Here is a 12,785-nt window from a genome sequence, read left to right as displayed (position 1 = left end):
GAAACAACGTATTACAATTACTTTTTTCTCTGGAAATGCTGAAATACAGTAAATGTCACCCTTCTATTTGGGTTCCTACATCATTTTTTTTAATGTCACATGAAAGTTTGATAAATTAGTAAAATGCATGACTTGATTATTAGATTCATTGCCTCATGTCAGCTGTGATAGATGAGTCATTAAACCAGTGGCACACAGTTCCAGAGATCTGCAAGTTGATTCCTAGTACAGACACTGAACTTCTTTCTTTGTCTTAATATCTGAAACTACTCTGGGGTCAATTTACAAATTTACACCTGTAACAAAAGGGTACTTACTAGGGGACATTCCCCAGGGTAAAGGCAGCCACATGCTTCCTTATGCACACAAATAAATTCAAATACAATAATATGGCAGAAAGTTAAATGAGTATGCCTGAATGTTTTACTAAACTTAAATAAGGCAATCTACACTGCTAGACCTGGAGTAACACTGTCATGGTAACTACAGTCCTCTACAACTAAATGAAGACGTTTGTCTACCAAGCACCGCTTCAACTTGGAGCACAAGATACAGCTAGAGGACACTTCTATCCTCTCCTCAAAAACCGGCTACATGGATCGGTTAATCAGGGAAGCCATCGAGATCGAACTTCATCCTGATAACTTTAACAGGGAAGATGGACTTCACCTGAGCCGGTCCTGGAAGCCTCTGATCCACACACTCCGAGGACTCCGAGAACGAGCAAGAGTGCGCCGCCAGAACCAACCAGACCACTAACTCGGCCCCTTTCAGGGCCTTTATCCATACAACTAAACTCACCTTTCTCTCTCTACTTTCTCTCCCTCTCCCACTCTCGCCCACGTGCTACCATTGGTCCACTCCCATACCTGCTCCCATTGGCTCGGGGCAGGCTACACCTTTCACTTCCCTGCCTATAAAATCCAACTCCTCACACCCTATTGGCATATTCATCGCCCTGATGACGGAGGCAGTATGACCTCTGAAACGTTGGTTAACATCGACCAGACTACACAGCGCAATAACCCAGAAGACAGAAATCTTCATACTGATATGTTGGTTGTGGTCTGGACTACATTAAATAAGATGGGAAGACGATCACAATGGTAATGAGGTAATGATTATGTAACTTATCTAAAACACTACAATGGCATTCCCACCAAGAGAGTGAGGAAAACAAACAGAAACATCACTCAGCATAGATAGTAAACAAGGTAGAGATTCAAACTGGGTATCTCCCAAATACAGTTTTGGGGCATTACTCCTACACATACCTGTGCAATAATAAAACGTGGCTTGAAGAATGGGTCAATAGTTCCAATGCATAACATCAATCTCAATAAAACCTAGAAATATTGCCCCCAAGCTTAGCCAAGGCCTCAATTATAGTAATACTGATTCAAAAATGCTTTATGTAACAGCCAGGCATCAATAGCGGTAACAAAACCTAAATGCAACAGGAAATGGTAAACCTTGAAGCAAGGAAGGAAGAGGATGGTTGTCAATTGTTTGTCTGTGAAGGCTTCACATTGATCACGCCAATTCATGACTGACCTCCCACATTCATGTGGATCCTCAATTGAAAGTTTGGTGGGAAGCAAAATCATTCAACAGATGAAATTGGTAATGTTATGTAATGAGCAAGTCAGTTCTACAGTAACATGCTACATATTTCTTAATTAAATGTCAATATCATAAAGTCTATCATGTAGTTTAAAATGGCATTCTTCAAATTCCAATTCCATGCCCCAGAGCCCTCCTTGATGAGCTGACAGTATGCCCAGCTATTTATGAATCTCCCTGCCATTTGTAGAATCACAAAATTAAAATTACGATGTTCACAACAGCTTGCCCTGTGTATTATTTCATAACAAGCTGGTTTTCTAGAGTGAGGAGGCTAACCCCCACCTAACCCAAATGCTGCAGGACCACCCTCTGTCAGTCAGTTGTCCATGACTTCTTATCCAATACATCTGCAGTTACTCCATATCTGAAGAGCTTCTGCTCCATCTACAAGTCAACATATGTGCCGTGCCATGCCATGGTAACATGGGTCCTGTCACTTTGTCAAATCAGACACTCAAATATACTTCAGAACCTGGTAATGCTGTTTCATTTTCACAATCTTTCCTCCTTGTTCTGAACATGTAACTCTAAAAAAATTACAACCTACATAGAACATGTTAAAAAATAACTAGTGGATAACATACTAAAACCAGTAAGTTAGATTTTGACAAACTGTAGAAGTATTGGGCCTAGCTAAACAGCAACATGGCAGTACAGAGATATAATATTGGACTTCACTTGTATAGAAGTTTTACAAAAATGTTTACAAAGAAAGAAATTGATACAAATAAGAGAAAAGAAAAGATAGTTTCTTAGCACAAGATGAGAGAAGCAATAGGAAAACCAACACTAAAAAAAAAGTAATAAAACAAATTCACATGGAGATTTCAAAACAAATTTATGAATAAAATAGCAACTTGTTCCTACCTGACTAAGGCCAACACGATATGATGCCATGTCAATGTCTATACCAAGCAACATGTCCTCAACTGCACGGCGCTCGTCAAGTACAGGGCTGGCTGGACGGCCATCTGCAGGAGCCAAGAGACGAAATCTGCGTCGAAATTCTGACAATGGCAGAAACTTGGGAAATCCCTGTTTGTGGAGTCGCACGGCATCCAATATTTGTGCCCCACGTAACTATCGGCATATAGACAGAAGAAGAAATACTGAACTTTCAGTGGTATATACCCAAACACACCACATTATTAAGTAACTTAAGAAGAAACTTACAGCCTTTCAAACTGCATAACTTCAATAGGTGTGTTCTTGTTTTGTTAGCTCCCCTATAATTCATAAGCATCCTACTTTCTCATCTAATTTACATAAATTAATACTTCACAGTATCTTTTGTTTTGATAGTGACCAACCAATTTCTAAGGGGAATTAAAAAAAAAAGTAAAGCTGTTCCACTACACACCATGTTGGTTGTTTGGGGGGGGGGGGGGGGGGGGGAAAGTGGAGGTATAGGTCCTAATCTTTCTTGACCTCGGCACTAGATGGAGATGAGTGGTCAGCATCATGCCCCGACCGCACTTTACCCCTGGTACCCACTGGAGAGAAAGCTGGGTGGGCCCCAGAACTGGTCTGGATGCAGAGGCTAGAGGAAAAATCCTCTGCCCCCCCATCAGGGATCGAACCCCAGTCATAAGAGGAATTAAGCAACAGCCATAAATCAGATTTTTCCCAGACACTGACCTGAGATCGTACTAATGGTACATTGATGAGGTCATCCAGAGTGTTGCTGCCAGTGAGACTGCTGTTTGACTTGAGGGTTCCTGACCTTGCAGATTCACCCAGAGCAGCATTATGGTGTGGGAGAAAGCAATGGACAAACTTCAGCCTGGTTCGGCGTAGTGTTTCCACTAGGCCATCCTGTAACAACCACAGAATCACAGAATCTCCTCCACTTTCCAGTGAAACAAAGCAGATGCTGGAATAAGAAAAATCAGTACATTCAAATATAGCTGTATTCATGCGCTATCATGACAATTATTGTCGAAAGGGGTATCTGAAAGCAGGTAAGGAAATGTTAACACCTACCACAGTGAACTTGACCTGAAGGCAGACAGACTTGCGCTTGATGCCAGCAGTGCCAGTGGTGAATGTGCGGCGAATGCTAGATGCTCGCCGTAGAGATTGAGTGCCTTCAATTCCTACCACAGAGCCCCCTAAAGCACTGGATATACCTAGTCCTCGTACACTGACAAAGAGCTGATTCACCTCCTCCCTACAAAAATAAAAGTATAAATTACATAAAATATTCTATGTTCTTATATAGCAAAACCTCTTTCTATAGTATTACATAACAAACAAGGATAAAATATGAAACCAAAACATTACATAGAATTTGAAGGGAGAAACACTACAAGACAAACTGACAGAATTAAGAATACAGAGGAAAGAACATGTATTTGACATGGATGACGCTAGAATTTAAGAGGTTAAAAAATAAAAATGACAAATAAATTACCTTTGCCACAACCATGAACTAGGTCCAGAGAGCTAGTAAAAAACAACATACAAAAGCAGATCTTACTGAAGGATAAAAGGAATGGAGCTGACTTTGCCAACAGCTAACCTGTGCATATGGAAACATCAGTGCATTATGATTTTTTTTTGGCATGCATGTGGGTGTGTGTGTCAGGTGTATGCATTATAAACATTCAAAACATATACCTCTTCCATCAAAATACTCCTAACTTGTGCTCACATCTAAACATATATAAAGATCTTTTAGAAAATATAAAATTATTGAATCTCTATGACCCAGATTTGGTAATATGGCTTGATAAAGGCAATATTCAGTTTCTGCGAACAAATTTTGTACTGGTCCCCAGCAACAACCCAAAAGACTATAAGTTATAATTATTCAGTCATACCACAACATTTATCAAAACATTTAGAACTATACCGTGATGTTATATTTCATGCTGAGGCCTAACAGATTGGACACATCAATGTGGCACTTATAAATATTTTAACTGTTTTAACCAATTAAAGTCCAACTGGAACTATGTGTGTCATGTATTTTAACATTCTATAACTCTGCGCTCTGCCCAAAAAGTGTTTTTATGGGTTTTGAGTAATTCTCAGAGAAAAGAGTAATTATTTCCTTAAACAACATCAATGAACTTATTTTTCTAATGAAATATCCCTCAGAAAGTAGCCACTTAAACCTGACAATGAGCTAGGAGAATACCACCAATATGGATCTAAAACAAATAACAACATGAACTACACTGAAATGATTCAGAATCATGCCAAATCACAAACTTTACTGTCCGCAGTGCCTAACTTCAAGTTCTAAGTACCATATACTTAAACTATGAATTTTCATATGAACCAACCTAGAAGACTCCTGCAGCAAACTCACTGCACTACGAACAATGGGGTTCTCTTTGGAAGCTTTCAACCAGCCAGAAGCAGTGTAAAGAACTGGGTTTGTGCCTTGAAGATGTTGTAGGATAAACTGGTTTGTACCTGGGGCCTTTCTCAGCAACAGTTGGTGATCTGTTCAACAATCAGTTGTTCACACATACACAACCTGTTACAACACCACTCTCTCCTCTTTCCAAGAGGTTTCCCCACCAAAATTCTGTATTAATTCCTTGTATAAACTTTCATATAAATTAAATAACTTTAAACTGAAACAACAAACTTCTGCACTACCTAATTCAAAAAAGCAAGCCACAACATTGCATCTGCATAGAAGGAAACACCACTATCAAATTTAAGTTAAATTAGTTTCATTTTCATTTTTAAGATGTAGATTTGGTTTTTTAAGTTTTCTGAAATTCTCAACTAATCATTAAGTGAGCTTACTTTAAAACCTTTTAATGAACCAACATTCCAAATTCTCTGTTCATAATGATTTTAGTAACAAACACTTTGTAACTCAGCAGGCATACCCCTATCTCCATAATGGGTGAACAGTCTTTCCAGGAACCCCTCATCACTGGCAGAAGGATACACTGCTTCCTCATCCAAAAGCCAGAGCAGACCTCGGCGATCTGCCTCTCGTAGGTCTGTCTGTGAAGTGCGCACCATCGAGTTCTGTGAGGTTCGGTCTAGCAGGGACACAAGGGGACCAGGAGTGCACACATCACCACATCCTCCTTCATCCAGATTCAGCTCTATATGTTCCTACAACATTTCACGTACCCTGTCAGAAACACTTGAATTTCATGCACTGCAAACATCCATATAAGAGACAACAGGCGACAGACTTACTTTTGTGTCTAGAAAGGGGAAAGTAGGAAAAGGGTGCTTACAAAAGTACAGATGGAAAATTCTATAAGAGTTGGGAGAACAGTAACAAATTTGTTCAACATAACAGAAAACTGTTTCACATTTCCTTGGTTAACTATAAATGTGTCCTGGTGCTTAATTAAGTGCCACACAATGCAGATATATTGAAGAGTTGAGCAAAAGCAACCAAGAAAGAGAATTTCAGAAGTTGGAAATTACATGGATGAGGTGGTGGAAACTGGGATATCTATGGAAGGGGTTTAAAGTCTTGGAAAGGACATGAAAATTTTCTAAGCACTAGATGAAGATGAGTAGTCAGCTTCAAGCTCTGGCTGCTTTACACCTTCAACAGGAGTCTGGGGCCTAGAGCTACAGTCACTCACTTTACGGACACATCTCCTGGCACATCAGCCATAATATATCAGTTAGTATTGTTACAGGCTGCTGACTGAACTTTAGCAATGAGAATGAGAATTCTTGTCTTCAGTACCATGTTCATAAAATGTCTAGCACAACAAAACAAAAAAATACATTCTACAAAACAATGATCTCATCTTCCACACAGACCTGTGCATATCTGTCCCTTGGAGCAACAAGAGTTGTGTGATGGAAAAGCAGTTGCAGGCGTTCTTGTAGGTAGTTGTGGCATAGATCTTCAAAAGTTGCACCGCCCTGCTGGCCACAGGATGCAGGGTTCTGGAAACCTGGGGAGTCCACTACCACAAGTGATGACACAGTATGGATCGGTGTGGAGATAGACCTTGAACAGAACCAGGAAACCACAGATTTATCACACTCTTCAATTATTCCACACATTAAATTATACATCTATTTACACATTCTTGATTATTAGGTCTGGAAAGGATACTGATATAAAACATAGAGCTACATACAAACACTGAACTAACTGAACCTATACATTGTCACTGAACATCATATAGATTGGATATCATTCCTGTTTTGTACTGAAATGGTCCTGGGTTAAATTCCTGGTCTGTACTTCAGCTGCCCTGACTGAAGTTCACTTGCTACTCTGTCCTGCCAGGCAAATGTTTGGGACAATAGGACAAGGTAACAATCACAATCATGTTTCTGATTTGACAATGCATGTAGAGCTGCTGAAGTTGAGAAATCCATCATTACTAAGATAATGAACAACACATTTCATATACATACATAGATGATGTAAGCATGTTATAAAAATTATGACATGGCATTTTACACCCCTTTCAACATCTGAGTTCTGGAGGAATCTCACCTATTAACCAGTGCTGCCACAGCATTTAAAACTTCTCCATAAAGACCAACAACCATTCCTTCCAGAGCCTCCAGTCCTGTGACATCCCTGTCAAGTCCTCTTTCAGTAGGTGAAGGAGTGCGGAAGGGAGCACGAGGGGTAGAGGGTGTGCCCATTCCACCTGAACTTTGCCCGAACAATATACGAGCCAGTTCTTCAACTGTGGTTCCTAAGAGATGAGCTGCTTGCTGTGCTGCTTGAGGACTGGAGAACTGCCATCGACTGCTGCTACTGTTTCCTGCTACAAAGCATATAAATCATTTTCAATGTATGAAGCAAGAAAAACAATATTCATAATAATAGCAAAAATTAATTTTTACAGAATAAAATCAGCAGGTCATGTAGCATGCATAGAGGAAATGAGAAATGAATACAAAATTTGTGCTCAAAAACCTAAAAGGAAGAAATTATTTGGAAGACCTAGGCATGAATGGGTGTGTGTATATAATTAAAGAAGTGATAAATTTTTGGGTTGAAACTATCAACTCTCTAAAAAAGACTGCAACATAGAGTAGGTACTGTATTGTACAATACCTTTAACAGCACCAGCAGACCCCAAGTGATAGATTGCAGCCAGAACAGACCAGATCACTTTCATTTCTACATCAGAAAAACCCAGAGTTTGCATGCCAGCACACACCCGAGCAAACTCTAGCATGGCCTTTTGTTTGTCCTCATGCTGAAATAAATAAAGAAAGCAAATAAAATTCAATATGGGGTTAGTGATGATTTAAAACATGTAGATAAATTCTTTAACAAATGTAACTAGCACTAAAATTCTGTCACAGTTAATTTATTATAAAAAAGGAAGAAAGAAAGAAATTCCTACTCAACCATCATGTCCATATGTCCACCCATCTCTGTGTCTGTCCCCCACTAACAATTTTTGAACCAAATAATAAGTTGTACTGAAGCTTGGTATGAACACAGCTACAAGCATTCTAATTACAATAAAATCATGTGAACTTCAAAGGTGGGAGCAACACTAGTAAAATTTAATATATGAGTATGAAATGATGTGAAATCTCCAGAAAGTATGCATATGTTGATAATTCGGTTCTTTTTTCAGAATGTAAATCAACTGTGAAATTTACATGTAGCTTTCAATAAGAATTATCTGTATATGGGGATCATAAACATGGAAACAGTACAAAACTTTGAGGTTATATCTGACATGTATAACACAGTGGGAATGTATATTACTGTAAATTATCCATCGATCTTGAAATGATACAATTACTGTACAGTTCTCCCCTGGCTTACCTCAATTAACTATGAATGTCTACTTTTCTTCACTTGTTCAAGCCTATATGGTAAAGCCAGGACAGGATAAAGTATAAAGCAATTCTTGTATAAGTTCAGTGATTAATTTTGTGTTGCCATTTACATCCTCCAAAAACAGAACACTTCTACATCTCATACAGTTAGAGTTTATTACGTTTAAAATTAATATTTTCTTTTTCCTTTTGTCTACAGCAATACTCAATACTCAAGGCTACCAAAATACAAACCAAATGACATAATCAATTTCAGCTGTATCTAGTATGCAGTGAAAGGGTTATTTACTACCCTCTGCAATGGAGTCATGAACAGATTTGGTTCTCCAGTAAGACTATCCAGATGAAGTTCCCTGCGAAGTGTCCCCTCAGCACCAGCTAGCAGTCGGTAGAAAATGTGAAATGTTGGTTCGCCCTCTGGTCTTCGAGCAACTCGAGATCTCTCTGCCAACAAAACCTGTCAAACAAAAATTAATTATCAGGAGCAAGTGGTTTTCCATAATTAAAACATATAATTTTTACAGTACAGAAACACAAAGTATTATATTGCTAAAGGCAGCAATAAATGACTAATTAAAAGGCTATTTAATGACACTATACCAATAAAAATAATTGTGAATTATGAGGGAACCTACAGCTTAAAATAGAATTCCAATAATGATTGGACCTGGTATTCTGTACATACACAAAGTTCTGGCTTCGTCATAGGTTACAGGTCCTAAATAAGAAAGTTTAAAATATCAAAAAACACATTTTAACAGTCTAGATAAGGAACGCCTATCTCGTAATTCAAAATAAGTAACCTATGCACATCTCTACATCATAACAAAATTAAATCTGTGTAAAACACAAACCTGAACAGAAGCAGAAGCTATTTGTCCTGACTGGTCATAGTCAAGGCTGAATATCTGTGTGTAGCGGGTGGCATTGGTGTTGAGCACAGTCCGGGAGTTTCCAAATGCTTCCAGCACCATACTTATGGCATTCAGCTTTTCTACAGTGACAACCTGGAATGCAGGCAATTCCAAATCAGTGCTTTAAAAAAGAAAAGGAACAGTGATATAAAAGGAATTCAAGAAACCATTATATACCAAACATTACTATAAATCGTATATACTGGTACAAAGAAATACAAATAAATGGCATAAAATTACATATTTCATTATATAAATCAGATAAGAAGTTCAAAAAATTGAATTAAATTACTTGAGTAATATCTTTTTACATACCTTTACTTTATTTGGAACTTAACAGATGTCAGAGGTTCACTTGTTTTTAAAATTTTAATGAATTAATATATACTTACACACTAACTACAGGCAATATATTAGAAGACTGTTTTCCTAAGGCCCATTCACACATTAATAAAACAAATTATGAAAGTAGCAAATATATGTATTTTAATTTCAATATTGAAAACATTTCATTCCATTCTATCACTATTGTCGACAACAACAATAATAATAACGATCTTGTTCACAATGACATACTTTCATAGTTATTTCAATATTTCCATAAATTATTGAGTCAAATGACTACCATCACTTCTTATTATCTCTCCTCAAAATTACTACCAAATTTTCATAAAAAGTAATTTATATTGAAAACAATTAAACATGATATGTAATCAGCTCTATAATTTGGGTTATAACCATTCCTCTGAAAGTCTCACTTGAATATTAATATCACAGAGGTGATCATTCTCCAAACAGACCTATAGAAAGAACCAAAACCAAAGATATACTACAATGTTTTACAAGTAACCAAAACTGTAACAACAATTTTAGCCTAAGCTGAAAATTATAAGAAATTTGACGAAAATTATTCAGAACTCAGTGCGTCAGTCAACATGTTACACATATCAGTTTGTTAGCTGTGATCACTGCCGACTTTAATTTGAGCAACTAAACTGCCAAGTTTCAATTTCACAACTAAAGAACCTAACTACTCAGTGAAATAATCCATGGTACAGATAGCACTATTAGGTCTGATTCTGAGAACTATTCAGTGCATGGAGCCCTCTGTGTAATTAAAATACTAAACATGTACTAAATTGAAAACGTACCTAGGATTTGCAATAAAATTATTTCATCACTAAAACTGAAAGCAAAAAATAACATCCTAAGCGAGTTAGTGAGCCAGTAGGTACCTTGTTGACAGCACCAGCAGCAAGCACCAAATAGTGAAGCACATGTTTGAAGTTGGTTGTCTTGCCACTTCCACTGCGTCCCAGTAGAACAACAGAATGGTCCCTCCTGGATGCCAGCATACCATGGTATGCAGACTGGGCCAGTGAGTAGATGTGTGGTGGCATATCCTCTGACTTACATCCTCGGAACATGTGCACCACCTGGTACAAAATCACTTGCACTTTAATTACATATTTGGAACAAGATGTGCTTAAGTTTGTAACGGACTGGTTTGTGACATATTCTTTAAAACAGTTTAGAATATATGGAAGGAGAATTATATTTGTGTCCCTTTAATTTCAATGCATGTTTAATTCATGCTTGTATTTTTAGACATTTTTCTCAGTAAAATGTATGCACATATCCATCCACTTTACAGTGTCATCCCATCAGCATGCATAAAAGCATATATCAACTCTGCTCAGGATAAAAAAAATTTGAAATATTAATTACATTGGAGTTATTTCTAAAATCCAAACATAATTTAAAGACTTACCATATTCTTATAACCCTTCAAACTGAGTTGCTTTGAGAGTAAACAATCCTTTCATAGACCAACAAATTTTAATTATACTGGATGTTATTTTATACAGATATAAGCGCTTCAGCCCTCATTACACCAACATCACTGTCTATAATACACAATAATTAGTGTAATCAGAAGAAAGTGAAGGGACTGTTTACCACATTCTGTATAATTTTTTCATTTGACATACTGTTTTGATATAATGACTATGGAACAAATAGGTAACTGTTGAAGAGATTTTGCAATAGTGCCCAAAAACTCTAAAGAAGCAAATACTAAAGAGATTAACCTGCAACATGGTATAAATGTGATACTTAGGAGCACATAGCTAACCTTTTCGGAATGAATAGCAAGAGGAGCCATGGGGTTGATAATAACCATGGACCCACCAGCGTAAGTATGGATAAGATTGCTGCCATAACGCTGCCTTAATGTATGCAGCACACTAGATTCATTCACATAGCGCAGATGAGCCAGATCTTCAGCTCGATCAAACTGTGGGGGATTTGCCTGCAACAAGCAAGAAATAAATATATATTATAGGACCAACAAATCTAAAACCCATGGTTGAGGCCAGAGAGCTGCATCTGTTTTCATAGATTGGGGAATCTTCTCCACCCTTCTCCAGCAAGGAAGTGTCAGTATTGCTTGGGTAAGCTGAGTTGCCAGATCTTGATCATCTTGGAGCTTGCAAGGTTTTACTATGCACCCTAAAATTACTGTGCTCACTGTTACACAGTACTGGTTCTTTTCCCACTGTGAGCAAGTTTTTCCTCTTACTAATCACTCAATATGTTAATTTTGATAACAGTGTGCCTGGAAAGTGATGGCCAGCAAAAAGAGAAAATGTGGCTTAGCAGAGGATGAAAAGGGTTTTCCCATGAGTCAGGATATAAATGGAATCTTCAAACATCATTCACATATTGTCTGCCGTGCTATAATATTATGACAATGACCAAGTGTACTACTTCAAAATTCTGCAAACTAGCTACCTGGTAAACAGAATGTCTGACACATCTAAAATTATATCCATCATGAAGTGGCAGGACTTCCCACTCCTACATGGACACAATCATAAAACCTTGTGGCTTCAACTCCGTCATACGTTCACCAAGCACCTAAGACCAAATGTGGGTAATCAAAACAGCAAGAACAAACTGTAATAGCACCTTCTTTAACAAACAGAAACTCTGCAATTGCCCAGAGAGAGTATTTTTGGGTTTTGTATGATTCTCTGTATAAAGAGATACTATTTCCCCAAACAGCGCTGACAAATTGATCTCTGCAATGGAGATACATGTTTTCTTTGTGATAAGAACTAAATTTTTAAATGTTATTCAAACAAGTTTCAAATTCAAATACAATTAGTTACCAGACTGCCAATCAAGACACAACATATAATGAACTGAACACCATAAAACTAACTAAGCAAAAGATTGCCTGATATTCCTATAACATGCCCAGCCACCCTGGAATTATAAATGAGGCACAAACAAATGAGCTCTTTGCACTGGCCATTTGTGACTTAACATACAGACAAATTGTAGACCAAACTTGCTATAAAGCTGCTGTCAACAACTGATTTAAATGACACACACATCCTAAGCTTTCTTAGAAACCTATCTGTAAAGACTACTGTGCTGCAGCTTGTATTCAAAATGTAAATTGAACCACGCTGA

General features: G+C 37.6%; 1 protein-coding gene across 13 annotated transcripts in view; it reads right to left on the bottom strand.

Moving 5' to 3' along the window:
• Positions 1-12,785, bottom strand: part of Mhcl (Myosin heavy chain-like) — a 113,304-nt gene that overhangs the window by 43,637 nt on the left and 56,882 nt on the right. For all 13 annotated transcript variants that reach the window (XR_015537245.1, XR_015537241.1, XR_015537246.1 and 10 more), the window contains 12 exons: positions 11,440-11,616; positions 10,541-10,741; positions 9,246-9,398; positions 8,684-8,848; positions 7,649-7,793; positions 7,076-7,355; positions 6,385-6,577; positions 5,478-5,712; positions 4,917-5,079; positions 3,610-3,796; positions 3,265-3,441; positions 2,494-2,706 (listed from right to left, as the gene is read on the bottom strand). Coding sequence is in view for 3 of the 13 variants with exons in the window: in XM_022069990.2 (XP_021925682.2) it covers positions 2,494-2,706; positions 3,265-3,441; positions 3,610-3,796; positions 4,917-5,079; positions 5,478-5,712; positions 6,385-6,577; positions 7,076-7,355; positions 7,649-7,793; positions 8,684-8,848; positions 9,246-9,398; positions 10,541-10,741; positions 11,440-11,616 (2,289 nt within the window). In the remaining 10 variants the exon portion in view is untranslated. The remainder of the gene's footprint in view (positions 1-2,493; positions 2,707-3,264; positions 3,442-3,609; positions 3,797-4,916; positions 5,080-5,477; positions 5,713-6,384; positions 6,578-7,075; positions 7,356-7,648; positions 7,794-8,683; positions 8,849-9,245; positions 9,399-10,540; positions 10,742-11,439; positions 11,617-12,785) is intronic.

This window comes from Zootermopsis nevadensis, unplaced genomic scaffold, assembly GCF_977971745.1.
Source record: "Zootermopsis nevadensis isolate Lab colony 2312 unplaced genomic scaffold, Znev_1.0 Znev_ptg000027l, whole genome shotgun sequence".
Lineage (NCBI taxonomy): Eukaryota > Metazoa > Arthropoda > Insecta > Blattodea > Termopsidae > Zootermopsis > Zootermopsis nevadensis.
This window is presented reverse-complemented; position numbering and strand designations above follow the sequence as displayed.